This window comes from Schistocerca cancellata, chromosome 2 (assembly GCF_023864275.1).
Source record: "Schistocerca cancellata isolate TAMUIC-IGC-003103 chromosome 2, iqSchCanc2.1, whole genome shotgun sequence".
NCBI lineage: Eukaryota > Metazoa > Arthropoda > Insecta > Orthoptera > Acrididae > Schistocerca > Schistocerca cancellata.
The window spans coordinates 123,829,514-123,847,783 of record NC_064627.1 but is presented as its reverse complement, the minus strand read 5'-3'; the positions used below and the strand labels follow the sequence as shown (position 1 = coordinate 123,847,783).

The following is an 18,270-nucleotide window of genomic DNA, read 5'->3' as shown; positions in this document are numbered from 1 at the left end:
TCTCACGAAATTCCAATCACCAGCTTTCTCCTCCGAATGCGAAAATATTTTGTTGACACCGACCTACATAGAGCGGAACGCTCACCGCGATAAAATAAGGGAAATCAGAGCTCGTACGGAAAGATATAGATGTTAATTCTTTCCGCGCGCTATACGAGATTGGAATAATAGAGAATTGTGAAGGTGGTTCGATGAACCCTCTGCCAGGCACTTAAATGTGATTTGCAGAGTATCCATGTAGATGCAGATGTAGATGTATCATCTACACTAGTAAGGCGGGGGTGACGTATTGTAAACTTCTTAGTTTTGAATATACTGACTGCACAACTCAATGACAACAAGCACAGAGGAAAATGTGACACTAGATTCGGTGGCGGAAGTGTATTTTATGTATCTCGACCACTCGGAGAGATTAGGCGGAATAGGACGAGGAAGAGCGATAAGCGGTTTCGACAGAGCGGCTCGGTCTCGCACCAGATAGAGTCGCACATTCTCAGTGGGGTCCACACCATTTCAGCCACAGAAGAGGTAAGAGAACTCTGCGCGCACGCAGAAAGCTGGTTTATATACAAAAAATCCGTAACTCTGTAACTGCGAACAAGGTTCTTCTATGATATTTGATTTCAACACATTGATAAAAAAAATTGTGGACGATCAAGGTGAAGTACACGACGTTGCATTCTTTTATTTACGTTTCTTTGTTTTTCTTCGCTACAAGAAAATGCATGTCATCCTTAATGTGAGAATGAAAACTTCTGTGCAGACACTGTGATTGGTACATTATTCCCATCACCTGCCCGCCTACACTGCTTTACGACGAGCTGAAAACGACGCATGCAGGGGTTAAAGGGTCACCACGAGTGGCTGGAGCCACATAGCATTCCTTGCAGTTGCTCTAGAGAACCCAGAGAAAGATTACTATAACGAAAACAGCGGTCTAGTTGGCCAGCAAATGTTCATCGCGGCCAATCTCCGAAAAATGTTTGCTGCGACAGATACGCACAGGGCTCCGAAACCATGAGCGTATACTTTCACACACTTTGCACACTACTTCCTGACGTTGTAATGGTGCCGTGATCAATATCCTTACCTGCGCATGCGCTATCAATCGAGTCTTAGCTTCTAGAACTTCCTGCCCACGCCTTTTCCGGCAACCAGGGCACTGCGAGGTTGCGAGGCAGTACCGAGTGCGCTCAGTCAGTGGTGAGATGGAGTCGGTCGAGTTAGCGTGTCCGAAAGAACAGACACCACATTGATCCTGCAGCCACTATGAATCAAGATACAAAGGAATTAAAAGACATTAGGTACCAGTAGCATTGATTTACACTGAGAGCCAAAGAGTCTCTTACACCAGCCTAATATCGTGTAGGGCCCCCGCGAGCACGCAGAAGTGCCGCAGCACGACGTAGCATGCACTCGATAAATGTCTGAAGTAGTACTGGAAGGAATCGACACCATAAATCCTGCACGGATGTTCATAAATCCGTAACAGTAAGAGGGAGTGGATATCTCTTCTGAACAGCACGTTGCAAGTCAACCCACATATGCTCAATAATGTTCATGTCTGGGGAGACTGGTGGCCAGCAGAAGTGTTTAAATTCAGAAGAGCGTTCCTGGAGCCACTCTGTAGCAATTCTGGGCGTGTGGCGTCTCGCATTGTAGTGCTCGAATTGCCCAAATCCGTCGGATTGCACAACGGACGTGAATGGATGCAGGTGATCAGACAGGATTCTTATGTACGTATCACCTGCCAGAGTCGTATCCGGATGTATCAGAGGTCCCATATCACTCCGTCTGCACACACCCCACACCATTACGGAGCCTCCACCAGCTTGAAGAGTCCCCTGCTGACATGCAGGGCCCATGGATTCATGAGGTTGCCTCCATACCGGCACACGTCAATCCGCATTATACAATTTGAAACGAGGTTCGACCGACCAGGCAAACATGTTTCCAGTCATCAACAGTGGAGTGTCCCCGTTGACGGGCCCAGGCGAGGAGTAAAGCGTTATGTCGTACAGTCATCAAGGGTACACGATTGGGCCTTCGGCTCCGAAAGCTCATATCGATGACGTTTCGTTGAATGGTTCGCACGCTGACACTTGTTGATGGCCCAGCACTGAGATCTACATCTACATCTACATCTATACTCCGCGAGCCACCTTACGGTGTGTGGCGGAGGGTACTTATTGTACCACTATCTGATCCCCCCTTCCCTGTTCCATTCACGAATTGTGCGTGGGAAGAACGACTGCTTGTAAGTCTCCGTATTTGCTCTAATTTCTCGGATCTTTTCGTTGTGATCATTACGCGAGATATATGTGGGCGGTAGTAATATGTTGCCCATCTCTTCCCGGAATGTGCTCTCTCGTAATTTCGATAATAAACCTCTCCGTATTGCGTAACGCCTTTCTTGAAGTGTCCGCCACTGGAGCTTGTTCAGCATCTCCGTAACGCTCTCGCGCTGACTAAATGTCCCCATGACGAATCGCGCTGCTTTTCGCTGGATCATGTCTATCTCTTCTATTAATCCAACCTGGTAAGGGTCCCATACTGATGAGCAATACTCAAGAATCGGACGAACAAGCGTTTTGTAAGCTACTTCTTTCGTCGATGAGTCACATTTTCTTAGAATTCTTCCTATGAATCTCAACCTGGCGCCTGCTTTTCCCACTATTTGTTTTATGTGATCATTCCACTTCAGATCGCTCCGGATAGTAACTCCTAAGTATTTTACGGTCGTTACCGCTTCCAATGATTTACCACCTATGGCATAATCGTACTGGAATGGATTTCTGCCCCTATGTATGCGCATTATATTACATTTATCTACGTTTAGGGAAAGCTGCCAGCTGTCGCACCATGCATTAATCCTCTGCAGGTCTTCCTGGAGTACGTACGAGTCTTCTGATGTTGCTACTTTCTTGTAGACAACCGTGTCATCTGCAAATAGCCTCACGGAGCTACCGATGTTGTCAACTAAGTCATTTATGTATATTGTAAACAATAAAGGTCCTATCACGCTTCCTTGCGGTACTCCTGAAATTACCTCTACATCTGCAGATTTTGAACCGTTAAGAATGACATGTTGTGTTCTTTCTTCTAGGAAATCCTGAATCCAATCACAAACCTGGTCCGATATTCCGTAAGCTCGTATTTTTTTCACTAAACGTAAGTGCGGAACCGTATCAAATGCCTTCCTGAAGTATCGAACATAGGCCTTAATTTGAGAAAGAAATTTCTGAGAATGTTTGGAGCACACAATTGTACGGTAGTGAAACTTAGACTGTGAAAAAACCGGAACAGAAAAGAATCGAAGCATTTCAAACGTCGTGTTGAAAATTAGGTTGATGATAAGGTGAGGAATGAGGAAGTTCTGCGCAGAATCGGAGAGAAAAGGAATATGTGGAAAACACCGACAAGGAGAAGGGATAGGATGACAGAACATGTGTTAAGACATCAGGGAATGACTTCCATGGTACCAGAGGGAACTGTAGAGGGCAAAAATGGAAAAGGAAGACAGATCGGAATACAGCCAGCAAATAATTGGGGACGTAGGCTGCAAGTGCTACTCTGAGATGAAGAGGTTGGCACAGGAGAGGAAATCGTTGCGGGCCGATCAAACAAGTCAGAAACTGATGACTCAAAAATTGCGGAAGAGTTGCTCTTCTGTCACGTTGAAAGAGTCTGTTCAGTCGTCGTTTGTCCCGTTCTTGCAGGATCTTTTTCTGGCCGTTGCCGGAGATTTGACGTTTTACCGGATTCCTGATATTCGCGGTACACTCGTGAAATGGTCGTACGGAAAAATCCCCACTTCATCGCTACCTCGGAGATGCTGTGCCCCGTCGCTAATGCGCCGACTGTAACGCCACTTTCAGACTCACTTAAATCTTGGTAAGCTGCCACTGAAGCAGCAGTAACCGATGTAACAACTGTGTCAAACACTGCATAAGGATTGCTAACCGCAGCGCCGTATTCTGCCTGTTTACATAACGATGCATTTGAATGCGAATGCCTATACCATTTTCTTTGGCGCTTCAGTGTATATCAATGCTGCAAGTTAAAAATTTGTGCCGTATGAGGGTGCGAACTTGGTGTGCATCTGGACTGAAGGAATAATTCGCCATCATCGCCGTAATTATGTATGTGGTGACCGTTCTCTCAGGCAGACGCACACCAAGTTCGAACTCTTAAGGCAACTAGCGAGATGCGGCATTTTATGAGGCTAATGAGCAGAGACACTGCATCAGAAATGTGTGGTATAAAGTTGACAATTTGGGTCTGATGGGAGGCGTGCTAGAGTAGAGCGTGTGGTTGTAGTGACCACTGTGTTCGGATTGCGTAGTGGTCAGCGCATCTGCAGAGAAAGCAGGAGACACTGATTCGAATCAGGGGTGACAGAAATTTTGTAACTTACCCCATTGATATAAATCAATTGCAACTGGTAGCTAAAATTTAGCTGACAAAAATGTTACTGGTTAGAAATTTAGAATTTTTTTGAGTCATCAGTTTCTGACTTGTTTGATCGGCCCGCAACGATTTCCTCTCCTGTGCCAACCTCTTCATCTCAGAGTAGCACTTGCAGCCTACGTCCCCAATTATTTGCTGGCTGTATTCCGATCTGTCTTCCTTTTCCATTTTTGCCCTCTACAGTTCCCTCTGGTACCATGGAAGTCATTCCCTGATGTCTTAACACATGTTCTGTCATCCTATCCCTTCTCCTTGTCGGTGTTTTCCACATATTCCTTTTCTCTCCGATTCTGCGCAGAACTTCCTCATTCCTCACCTTATCATCAACCTAATTTTCAACACGACATTTGAAATGCTTCGATTCTTTTCTGTTCCGGTTTTTTCACAGTCTAAGTTTCACTACCGTACAATTGTGTGCTCCAAACATTCTCAGAAATTTCTTTCTCAAATTAAGGCCTATGTTCGATACTATCAGACTTCTCTTGGCCAGGAATGTCCTTTTTGCCAGTGTTAGTCTGCTTCTAGTGTCCTCCTTGCTCCGTCCTACATTGGTTATTTTGCTGCCTACGTAGCAGAATTGCCTAACTTCATCTACTTCGTGACCATCAATCCTAGTGTTAAGTTTCTCCCTCTTCTTGTTTCTGATACTTCTCATTACTTTCGTCTTTCTTCAGTTTACACTTAGTCCATATTCTGTAGTCATTAGACTGTTCATTCCAATCAGCAGATCGTGTAATTCTTCTTCACTTTCACTCAGGATATCAATGTCAGCAATCAATCGTATCATTGATATCTATTCACCTTGAATTTTATTTCCATTCCTGAACCTTTCTTTTATTCCCATCATTGCTTCACGACATACCAGATTTAACGGTAAGGACGGAAGACTACATCTCTGTCTTACACCCTTTTTAGTCAGAGCATTTCATTCTTGATCGTCCACTCTTGGCTCTTGTACATATTGTATATTACCCGTCTTTCCCTATAACTTACTCCTATTTTTCTCAGAATTTCGAACATCTTACACCATTTTATATCGTCGAACGCTTTTTCCAAGTTGACAAATCATATAAAAGTGTCTTTATTTTTCTTTAGACTTCCTTCCATTATCAGCTGCAACGTCAGAACTGCCTTCCTGGTGCCTTTACCTTTCCTAAAGCCAAACTGATCGTCATTTAACACATCCTCAATTTTCTGTTCCTTTCTTCTGTATACTATTCTTGCCAGCAACTTGGATGCATGAGCTGCCAAGCTGATTGTGGGACAGTTCTCACGCTTGTCAGCTCTTGCAGTCTTCGGAATTGTGTAGATGATATTTTTCCGAAAGTCAGATGGTATGTCGCCAGGCTCATACATTCTTCACACCAACGTGAATAATCGTTTTGTTGCCACTTCCCTCAGTGACTTTAGAAATTCTGATGGACTGTTACCTATCTCTTGTTCCTTATTTAATATTAGATCCTCCAAAGCTCTCTTAATTTCTGATTCTAATACTGATTCCACTATCTCTTCTAAATCGACTCCTGCTTCTTCTTCAATCACATCAGCCACATCTTCATCATCATAGACCCTTCAATGTACTCTTTCTACCTGTCCGCTCTGTCCTCTGCATTGCAGTGGAATTCCCGTTACCCTCTTAATTGTACCACCCTTGGTCCTAATTTTGACTTTCCTATATTCCGTGTCAGTCCCTCCGACAATCATTTCTTTTTCGATTTCTTCATATTTTTCTCGCAGCCATTTCGTCTTAGCTTCCCTGCACTTCCTGTTTATTTCATTCCTTAGCGACTTTTATTTATGTGTTCCTGAATATGGATGAACATTTTTGTACCTCCTTATCCCATCGATCAGCTAAAGTATCGCTACTGTTACCCATGGTTTCTTAGCAGTTACTTTCTTTGTACTTATATTTTTCTTTCCAACTTCTGTGATTGCCTTTTTCAGAGATGTCCATTCCTCTTCAACTCTACTGCCTACTAAGCTATTCTTTATTGTTGTATCTATAGCCTTAGAGAACTTAAAGCATATGTCGTCATTCCTTAATACTCACGTATCCCACTTCTCTGCGTATCGATTCTTTCTGACTAATCTCTTAAACTTCAGTCTACTCTTCATCTCTACTAAATTGTAACCTGAATCTATATCTGCTCCCGGGTACGCCTTACACTCCAGTATCTGATTTCAGAATCTCTCTCTGGCCATAAGGTAACCTAACTGAAATCTTCCCGCATCACCCTGTCTTTTCCAAGTGTATCTTCTCGTCTTGTGATTCTTGAACAGAGTATTCGCTGTTACGAGCTGAAATTTATTATAGAATTCAATCAGTTTTTCTCCTCTCTCATTCCTCGTCCCAAGCCAATATTCTCTTCTAACCATTTCGTCTAGTCCTTCCCCTACAATTGAATTCCAGTTCCCCATGACTATTAGATTTTCATCTCCCTTTTCGTAGTGTTTTACCTTTTCAGTATCCTCATACCGAGCGAGGTGGCGCAGTGGCTAGCACACTGGACTCGCGTTCGGGAGGACGACGGTTCAACCCCGCGTCCGGCCATCCTGATTTAGGTTTTCCGTGATTTCCCTAAATCGCTCCAGGCAAATGCCGGGACGGATCCTTTGAAAGGGCACGACCGACTTCCTTCCCCGTCCTTCCCTAATCCGATGAGAGCGATGATCTCGCTGTCTGGTTTCCTCCCCCAAAAAACAACAAAACAACAATATCCTCATATACTTTCGCTATCTCTTGAACTTCAGCTTGCGAAGTCGCCATGTATTCCTGAACTATAGTTGTCGGTGTTGGTTTGATGTCTTTTCTGATAAGAACCACCCTATCACTGACTGTGCACAGTAACACACTCTCTGCCATACCTTCTATTCATAACAAATCCTACTCCCGTCATCCAATTTTCTGCAGCTGTACTGGGATCGCTGGCAGTCAGGCCTTCTACAACTTGTTGCCACCCTCTCTGTCCATGCTGTCTGGGCGCTGAATTATTTGAATAGCCTCTCTTACCTACCGCGGCTTCATCCATTGCTGCCTAACGAGCACACAGGCTTGATGAAATTATTTGCTGTGTTGCCCCACTGGCGAACAATCGACAATGCCATGTGACTTGTTTAAACCACTATTTCCTGAAAGCAGTTATTGGCAGACACCATGTTCCCTTCTCGAAATTATCAATAGAGATTTCCGCACTCACTTCCCAGTCTTCGCAAGGTTTTGCTAAATTATATTCTTCCACCTACGACCTGGTTAACTGTGACTAATGAATTTTCAAATAAATTCGTGTTTTTAATATACATCAGAGTAACAAAGTGGCTAAATAGTTGAGTAGTTCCTTTGTTCCACGCTGGAAACATGGACAGAAATATAGCTGTTCAGTATTAATGAAATACAATTTTTTCTTTTCATTCAGTTGCCGATTTCGAAGCTAGGTAGATTCATCCTCAGCTGTCTTGATGTGACTCGTGAATCAAACTTGATCCACAAACGTGTGCTGCCTTATACAAACCAACTGTGTACTCTCCCAAACTGCATCTATCAACTTGTCTAGCGAAGTGATATAATTATACATGGTGATACAAAATTCCCATTACAGGCTTCTAGGTAGGATTGTAGAAAAGACTTAGTAGATGAAGTTTTGAAAAGAAATCCGTATCCGGAAAAGAGCCATGTGGATATAAAATCAGTTTGAGGATCGGTTCACTTTAAAAAACCTACCGCTCCACTATATACATACAGCGGAGTTAATGAGCTCTGACACGTGTGGTGTAGAAGCTGATTGCACGAGCAAAGTTCCGTGTACCTGTCCTCGAGTTCTCTTCTACGTGACGAAGGACTTCCTCTTCAAACTCTAGAATTCAGCGTGTCCTTGGAGCACCACAGCCAACCCTCCTAGTTCCGAACTTTCTGGCAGTTGTTGTTGTTGTTGTTGGTAATGTACATGATGACATAATTACAACAAGGACTGATGACGGCGTCCTCTTCTCAGCCTACAATGAAGTCTGAAATTTGAAAGTGAACCGATCTCCAAACTTATTTTATATCCACATGCTACATTTCCGGACATAGGTTCTTTATCATAACCTCCATGACCCCTGGAAACCCGTAAAAAGAATTTTTAAACACTCTGTAACTGTTGGACAATCTTCAGACAAATGGTTGAAATAAAGCGATGTGAATGGCAACTGAAGGAAATTGTCTGTAGTTAATGGGCACGCAGTGGTGGACTGACGACCTCACATGTTAGGTCCCATAGTGCTTAGAGCCATTTGAACCATTTTTGAAGACCAAACAACAACATTCACAAAAAATCTTAGAAATATCAAAACGGGTACATACACTGAGGTCAAAAACTTGTGGGATAGCGACACGCACATATACAGAGGACGGTAGCATGGCGTACACAAGGTTGGGCTGTCAGTTGTATTCAAATGATTCATGTGAAAAGGTTTCCGGCGTGATTATGGCCGCATGATGGGAATTAACAGACCTTGAAGGCGGAATGGTAGACAGGATGGCAAGTCGACCTCGATGCTTGGGACATTCCATTTCGGTAGTCGGTAGGGAATTCAATGTCCCGAGGTCCACAGTGTCAAGAGTGCGCCCACAATACCAAATTTCAGGCATTACCACTCACCACAGACAACGCAGGGGTCGACGGCCTCCACTTAACTACCGAGAGCAGCGGTGTCAGTGCTAACAGACAAGCAACACTACGTGAAATAAGCGCAGAAATCAGCGTGCGACGTACGACGAACGTATCCGCTAGGACAGTGCGGCGAACTTTGGCGTTAATGGGCTGTAGTAGCAGACGACAGACGCGAGTGCCTTTGCTAACAGCATTACATCGCCTACAGCACTTCTCTGGGCTCGTGATCCTGGAAAACCACGGCCTGGTCACAGGAGTCCCGATTTCAGTTAGTAAGAGGTGATGGTAGAGTATGAGGCGCAGACACCACGATGCCGTGGATTCAAGTTGTCAACAAGACACTGTGCAAGCTGGTGGTGGTGATGAAGGTGTGGCTTGTGTTTACGTGGAATGGACTGAGTCCCCTGGTCCAACTGACTGGAAATGGTTGTCAGTTTTTGATGTTTCTGAGCAACAGTCAGACAATATTTTTTAAAGTAACACACCGCTATTTGACTGTTTTACTGTTTATATAGGTAGAAAACATGTTTCGGCCTGTTATGTCATTTTCAAGTATTTGCTGAAAGCAAAAATTGCTTACAGTAAGACCAAGTAAAATTTCAAAAAATGTAAAATGTCTTAAACAATGAATATAAACTGATGCATGATTATGGAACATATACTTACATTTTATGTCTTTAACATAACTGCAGGACACTTAACATGTTGTGGTATGTAATATACAAACAATATGAGTTAAGCCATTACTTGTAACTTTTTATGACATCATGTGACTATGTACTTCTTGTATTCTTAGCATTGAGAATGACTAGCTTCTAGCTGAAATCTAGATCTGCATAATAAAATTTAAGCAAGGACGACTGATTGCTGCAATCTATAATTTGCAGATCTTATTTATTACAAAGATGTTAACTAAGCACAGGGAGACGACAAAATTTCCAGCATATTCAGTTAAACTTGACTTGAGATGGAGGCTATTTGTATAAATGGTTGAAATGGCTCTGACCACTATGGGACTCAACATCTGAGGTCATCAGTCCCCTAGAACTTAGGACTACTTAAACCTAACTAAGCTAAGGACATAACACACATCCATGCCCGAGGCAGGATTCGAACCTGCGACCGTAGCAGTCACTCGGTTCCGGACTGAAGTGCCTAGAACCGCACGGCCACCGCGGTCGGCTATTTGTATAAAACTCGTTGCTTGTTGGGGTTGTGAACGTAAGAGTAATAGTGAGCTGGAAGGGTAGTAAATGTAGTATTCGAAGTAGGTATTAGAGGAGAAGGTGAATAGGGCGTTAAAAATGTGTGGAGAGTAGGAAAGGCGGGGAGCAAAGAGAGGGGAGAAGGCAGGGGGGAGATACATGGGAACAGAAAATAAGGGACTGTAACTGCAGCACAACAGCGCATCATTCAAGCATTATCAATGAACATAAAAGGCTGAAACATTGCAGACGTGATGTGACTTCCTTAGGTCGAAACTGTTCTTTAACCCTTCTTTAAGTCACACTATATCTACTTGTTACGAGGGGCGTTGAATAAGTAACACAACACTTTTTTTTCTGAAAGCAGATTGGTTTTGTTCAGGATCCCAATAAACCATATTAATCCAAACTCTTTGGCTACAACACCTTATTTTTCAACATAATATCCGTTCAATGAGACAGCCTTACACTATCTTAGTGGGAGGGCCTGTATGCCTGCACAATACCACTCTGTTGGTCGACGTAACCTCCCCACCATTCACGCACTGCTTCCCATGGAGTGCATCTTTCACTAGGCCAAACAGGCGGAAGTCGGAAGATACGAAATCCGAACTGTAGTTTGTATGAGGAAGAACAGTGCAATGAAGTTCTGTGAGCTCCCCTCGGATGCACGTACTTATGCCAGGTCTTGCGTTGTCATGGAGAAGGAGACTTTCGTTTGCATTTTTGTGGCGACGAACACGCTGATGTCCTTTCTTCAGTTTCCTTCGGGTAGCGCAGATGCGTGCCACCGGCTGGCACGCAGTAGATCGGACTGGTTCGCACGACCTTGTTGCGATAATGACAGCGCCTCGTCCGACGACTCACCGTGCTTTTGTTCACTGCCAGGGTTCCATAGACATCCTGTAAGCCCTTAGGAATATCGGCGATGTTCTGGTTTTCGGCAAAAGAAAATCAGTGACAACTCTCTGCTTGGAACGTACATCTGTTACAGACGCCATTTTAAAGACTACGTATAGCGTCGCTTCCTATCGGAACTTAAGAAACTACAGAGGCTGAAGAGGAAATATTCCATGATGTCCCACAAGTAATTACGCAATTTTTCAACCGTAATCGATCGAGAAAAAATAACTGTGTTGCGTTACAGTACTTACTGAATGCCAGTCATATCATTATCATATTACGTTGTATTACCACTGTTTCATATACTTTTTCTTTACTACATGTATCACGACCATTGCAAGACAACTTCACTATTCCATTACCACATTTCTCCTCAATATCAACTTTTTGTGATCGTATTACGAGGGTTGTCCAGAAAGTAAGGTCCGATCGGTCGCGAAATGGAAACAACAGTGAAAACCAGAGACCTTTTATTTGCAACAGTTAGGTATTTTTTCCACCTACTTCTCTACATAGCCACCGCTCCAGCTTCGAGTTTTGTCGTAGTATTGTATCAACTTCCCAATATCCTCGTCCTAGAAAGCAGCCGCCTGTGCTTTCGGCCAGTTATCTGCACTGGTCTGCAGCTCGTTGTCTGTGGAAAAATTTTGTCTTCATAGCCAGCGGTTCTTGTGAGCAGAGATGAGACTCAGGGGGAGCCAATTACGGACTGTATTGTTGGCGATCAAACACTTCTCATCGGAAATGCTGCAGGGGCGTCTTCATTGCCCCTGCAGTGTGCGGCCAAGAATTGGCATGAAGAAGGAACTGCTCGACAGTTGTGTTATGTGGGCTGCATCACACAGGCGAAATCTCTAACCGGGCCCTCATGATTGGCGGGAGACGCTACTCCCTACGCATCTCTACGTGCTCACTGTTCACTCAAAACTGAAAAGAGCAACGCGACACGATCGACGGGCATACTAGAGACACTGCCCAACACGTCTGTGCAAAACTTTACCCCATTTTCCCAGTGCTTTCCATTTCGCGACCGATCGTAACTTACCTTCTGGACAACCCTCGTACCTTTTTAAAACAGCGTTATATTTATTAATCTGCGTGTGTCATTGCTACCATTATCACCTGTGTACCGAAAACACGACTTTGTCAACATCTCACAGTACCATATTTCACTCATTAAACTCTGTATGCTTCATCCTAATTTTTGAAACCAGCAACGTAACAAAGGCACACTAAGCAGAATGAAAATTTTATTTTATCTCTCCATAGTTTTGGAGCTTCATTTTTGCATATAACATTGCTGACATATATTCATTATTTCAGTCCCATATACTGCATGAATTTTTTCGTGTTTAATGAGTCTGTTAGTCTTTAAAACGGTTCTAGGCGCTTCAGTCTGGAGCCGCGCTGCTGCTACGGTCGCAGGTTCGAATCCTGCCTCGGGCATGGATGTGTGTGATGTCCTTAGGTTAGTTATGTCCATATTCATCACGTAGTCGACATGAATATCACCGACTTACCTAGCTTGTCTCCTTTCGCAGCCTTGTGAGATTAAAAACTGAACTGTCATAGGCCTATAGTTCTTCTGCAGATAACAGGAGTTAATTAGAAAACAAGATAAGTTTGTTTTTAGACTATAGCAGTATGACAAACCGGTACGAACCTTTAAAAATGTCCAATCACAGTTTTTTCTACTCTGGCAAGTGTCCCGTCATTGGGAAACTACGTTCTTCTTTGTGCAATAAAATTTCACAGCTGACATGTACAGTTTGTTTTTGGTTTACATCTCTGGAATAGTTAATGACAGTCATAATGTGCATAAGATTCCAAACTGCCAGTCGAAAGTGTTAGCAAAGGTTGTCGTCTTGGATTTAGATTTGAAAGAATAGATAATAGTTCTAATCTTTGTTTGTACATAAAAGTCTTTGTCCATGCACAAACCACTGAACATATGCACAGTGTACGTGTTTGGCTCGTAAATTCTTGACAAAAGTTTGTACTCAACATAAATTAAAACATTTCGTTTTGACTTTCATTTTAGGTATAGACATTTACATGTTGTAAAATATCATTTGTTAGACACTGTCCTGTGGAAGAACACCATTAATGTTATTATTGTGGTTATCGGTAATACTGTTACGCCATGGATATTCGTTTTTCCAAAGTCGTGGGACAAAAGTTTTGTTGTAATCTGTGTTACTTTCTTCACCTGGCATTGGTACAAATAGGAAAGTGCTCATTGGAACAAAAGAGCTGCATGCAAAGTAATTCAAAATGATAATAACCTCTTTATTAACTGGTACAAGTAATGGAGTTACTCCTTTTTATAAAGTTGCTATCCAGTATTGCCTCCCTTGAAAGCAATATATTTGCGCCGTCGTTGGCCTGAATTTCATTCACGTTCTTTGAAATAACGTAATGGAAGCAACTAATTATCTCACATTCTGGCGTTTGTCTTCAGTACTAGTGTTCACTTCTGCATACTTCTTCATCAATCTTTGCACATTACATTGGTCAATGTTGTCATCCCATCATAGCTTGCATCACTCCTCCACCAAAACGCAGTAAAAAGGCGTAGCTCAAGCTGGCAGTCTGATATTCAACTCAAAGGAACAATGCTTTTTTTTAAAATTTAAAGGCACTTGGGCAACGTGAGCAGTTTCAGTAGCCTCTACCAGCTAATAAGTAGGTTATGGCCATTTTTATATCAGTATCGCTACAATACTCGTACAGTCACAAAATTTCTTCTTCTATGACAAATTTTCTTTTTTGTTTCAGATGGTGACAGAAAGAAGAAGCCTGCAATGGGGTTTACTAATTCTTTTCTTCCACAACGTCATACTTAGTGTTACCTGCTTTTCAACTGCTCGTACAGTATACGAAGCACTAGACAGCAAAATTATAATTTGCTCGCAGAACACAAACTGTCACGTAGTTGCTTCAGTGTCGGTTCCAGTTGAAAACGATCCTGCAAACGAAGTACCGAGTGCTATTCAAGACACAAAAAGCCTAAAAAATATAACAATTCCTCTGTACAACACTAAAGAAGTGATATTGTCACCACAGACCACCAAGACAAATGTTGCTAACATCCCCAAGTCCATTACTATTCTCTACAACAAGAAAAAAGTAATGAACTTGTTCGCAGATTCATCTATTGACACATTAGTCGATTTCGTCATAGACATGGTGAAACAGGAGATAACGAAGAGAGGAAAGAGCCAAATACCGATACCTGATATTCATGAGACGTTTCGTAAGAGAGTTGGTCCTTTAAAGCTTAAAGGAACATTCGATGCCAAAAAGGGTTGGTTCAAATCTTTGTCGTCTTTATATCGCTCTGAGGGTATCTCTGTTTCGAAAACTGGCAGCATTCTGACAGTGACAGCTGGAGTAGGCCTAAAAATAATGGCACTCGGTTATGACCAGTACAAGGCAAAGTTTGAGCATATTGGCCCTAAGGGACATATCACGGGAGAAGTGGACCACAATGCAGTTGAAGTCAAGCTGACTGTGGACCTCAGTGGCTCACACTGTAAGATAGCACTGGCAGGTCTTAGATTTAAGCAACTCAGTAAACTTAAGATTCATTTAAGTGGTCTCGGTAAGTTGAGTTGGATATTCTCAAAGGTAGTTACTTGGATAACCAACAAATTCAAAGGCAAGATCATAGACAGTGCGGAGAGAGAGTTATCTGAAAATTTGGAAACGGTGCTTGGACGAATACATTGTTACAGTAGTAAAAGAAATAGTTTCCTGTGACAAACAGATATGTCTACTGTTTTAATTACAAACATAAATCGAAGTAGACACTTCAGACACTTACAGAAGTAGGTTGATGGTATATCTTCAGATGTGAGCTCTGCATAGCAGAAACGTTTAATGAAACACATATTTTATAGTTTATTAAAATTATTTATATCAGAAGGTTGATATTGCTGCATGTGTGCAACAGAATATAAAGCGTCTTAGTAAAAAATGTTAATGTATTCAATGAAATAACATTAAATTTTTCTTCAACAGCTGATGCAAGTACTTACAAGTAAAGTGTTCTAACGAAATCACACATGCTGTAAAAAATATGTTAATCTCTTCCATAACTACTTTAACAGAATATTTCACACATACTTGTATTTGAAATGTGATGGTTTCTTGAGTGCGTGTGTGTATAATGTAAATAATAAATTATTTAGTTTTTTCTAGTTTTGTAATAAATTTATAAATATCACAGAATGTTAACGTTTAAAGTAAGTACTCACTGTCAAGTATGAATACACAACAGAGTGATTTTTCACAAGGTGGTGATGAAGCCACGATTCCCACACATTTCCATCCAGAGCTTGTGCCTATCCTTACCTTTTACAGCCACAGCTATAAATGTAGCTTTCTGGAATCAGGCTGCATTGTTGGGAAAGAGCAGGAGTTTCCATATATAACATTCCCCAGATGCCGTGACAAGGTGGCTACTGAAGAAAACTACTCACACTAAAACTATTCTTGTGGAAGCAGGCAGTACAGATGGCGGCTGCGACATAAATGCTGAAAGTACTGGAGAAACGGTATTGGTCAGTATGTGTATCTTGGATGGTTCATCATTCATGGCTTCAAGTGGATGCCCTTCATTGTTTGAGCGCTATGAGTAGCTCCAGCGATCCGATGGCGCAGTTAAACAACGAAGGATCTCTAAAGATCTGCAAAGTATAATTTTCAGTCTTCTAGGCAGATATGAGAAAAATAGTGATAAACTGTAGTATTAGAGCTGCACCTCTTTTACATTGAAGTCAGCTAATTGGTATCCCTGCTTAAAGGAAGTCTCTCTAACAAGGGAACCACCTTCATAGAAGGTCAGATATCTAAGTTTAGGATTTATCACGATACAGATTAGCTGGCTGTTTCTCAAGAAGTATTTTGCAGAGTGAACGAATGACCACGTACGTAAAAAACAGTATTCCATATGAGTCTGTGGATGCGTCAAAGCCTTACACTGAACACATATTCGAATGCTGTGCAGGGGCAATTGAATTTAGTGCAACTACTAATTGTTGTTATTTATACATCCCCTAACACTGACTTCAGAGCATTTCTGCTGAAGGTAGATTGGGTTTTGATTCACCTTATGGAAAGTAGTAAAAATCAGTTGTATGCGATGACTTCAGTATTAATTTTGTATATGATTGTGCAAGAAGAAGTATGTTGGAAGATCTCCTAAATTCATATGGTCTGATGCAGACAGCATTTTTCCAATCAGGGTGAAGGGGAACAGTAGCGCAACCATAGACAATATTTTTGTTCATTCTTAATTCCTAGATGGGCATTTTGTTAGTAAAACGGTTAATGGCCTTTCAGACCATGATGCCCAAATTTTAACACTAAAAGGTTTTTGTATTCAAATACATGTCATCTGTAATTACACACGATGTAGGAAAGCTAATCCAATGGCAGTAGAAAGTTTTTTAAACCTCATTAAGGAACAAGAGCGGCAAGATGTTTGTGGTGCTGATAACATACATGACAAATATAATGCTTTCCATAACACATTTCTCATACTCTTTGAGAGTTGCTTTCCATCAGAACGTTCAAAACGGTGTACTAGCAGTAAAAGGCAGCCTGAGTGGCTCACTAATGGGATAAGGATATTATGTAGAAAAACGTGGGAATTGTACCAAAATTTTAGAAGTAGCCACAATCGAGCTACAGTACCCCATTACAAACAGTACTGTAAGGTGCTTAAAAATGTTTTTAGGAAGCAAAGAGTACATCGTACGCAAATAAAATAGCTAATTCACAGGCTAAAATTAAAACTACTTGGTCAGTTGTGAAGAACGTGTCTGGTTAGCAGCACAAGTTCGAGGATATAAAGTCAGTAAATAGTAAAAAATGTTCCACTAAATGATAAGTCAGATATATGTACAGTGTTTAAAAGTCACTTTCTAAACGTAGTCTAACTGGCGAATTAAATAAAAACTTAATTCCTACAGAGAATCACATAACTCTCTTGAAAAATGGCTTTTCAAGGCTGTTATCTGAAACACTCCTCCGTTGTGCTAAAAAGAGGTAGATTGAGTTAACAATCAAATCACTGAAGACTAAGGACTTTCATGGATAAGATGAAGTATCTAACAGAATACTAAACATGTTAGCTATGTACTTAGCCATGTTTGTAATTTTTTATTTAGGAATGGTTAGATTCCTAAACGATTAAAGTACTCAGTAGTAAAGTCACTTACAAAAAGGGAGAAAGGGATAATATAGACAATTTTAGACCTGTTTCTATGCCATCAGTATTCGCTAAAGTTATTGAAAAGTCAGTATATCGAAGGGTAATTGATCATTTTATTTCACGTAATTTTCTATCAAATGAACAGATCAATTTTAGAAGTGGTTTAACAGCTGAAAATGCTATATTCTCTTTTCTCTGTGAGGTACCCAGATGGATTAAACAAAAGGTTTCGAACGTGAGGCATCTTTTTTTTTTATTTAACTGAGGGGTTTGATAGTGTTGATCACAAAATATTGTTCCAGAAGTTGAACCATATGGAATAGGGGAGTAGCTCGCAATTCGTTCACGTCTTACTTTAATAACAGACAGCAAAAGGTCATTCTCCACTGCACTGAGAATGGCACAGTTTAATGGGAGATGCCTCAGGGTTCAGTGCTGGGGCCACTCCTCTTTCTTATTTATATAAATAATATGCCTTCTAGGATTATGGGTGATTCTAAAATATTTCTGTTTACCGACGACACTACTTTGGTAGAAAACGATGTTGTGTGCAACGTCGGCACTGTTTCAGATAGTGTAGTTCAAGACATAAATTCATAGCTTGTAGAAAATAAACTAACGCTAAATCACAGTTTTTACTGTTTCTAACACACAATTCAACAAAACTTGGCATTTAAATTACACAGAATGGGCATGTGATTATTGAGACTGTACAGTTCAAAATTCTAGGTGTTCAGACAGATAGTAAACTGTCATTGAAAACCCTTGTTCAGGATCTTGTTGAAAGGCTTAATGCTGCCATTTTTTACTGATAGAACATTAT

At 41.5% G+C, this 18,270-nt stretch overlaps 1 protein-coding gene across 1 annotated transcript; it reads left to right on the top strand.

Moving 5' to 3' along the window:
* The first annotated feature begins 433 nt into the window (after positions 1-433).
* Positions 434-15,482, top strand: LOC126144013 (uncharacterized). The gene is made up of 2 exons (XM_049915464.1): positions 434-528; positions 14,006-15,482. The coding sequence occupies exon 2, from the start codon at positions 14,006-14,008 to the stop codon at positions 14,987-14,989; it is 984 nt and encodes a 327-aa protein (XP_049771421.1). The 5' UTR covers positions 434-528; the 3' UTR covers positions 14,990-15,482.
* Positions 15,483-18,270: the final 2,788 nt, after the last annotated feature.

What these genes read in the sequence shown, in the direction of transcription:
- LOC126144013 (XM_049915464.1), top strand. Translation starts at nt 14,006, where the DNA reads ATGGTGACAGAAAGAAGAAGCCTGCAATGGGGTTTACTAATTCTTTTC.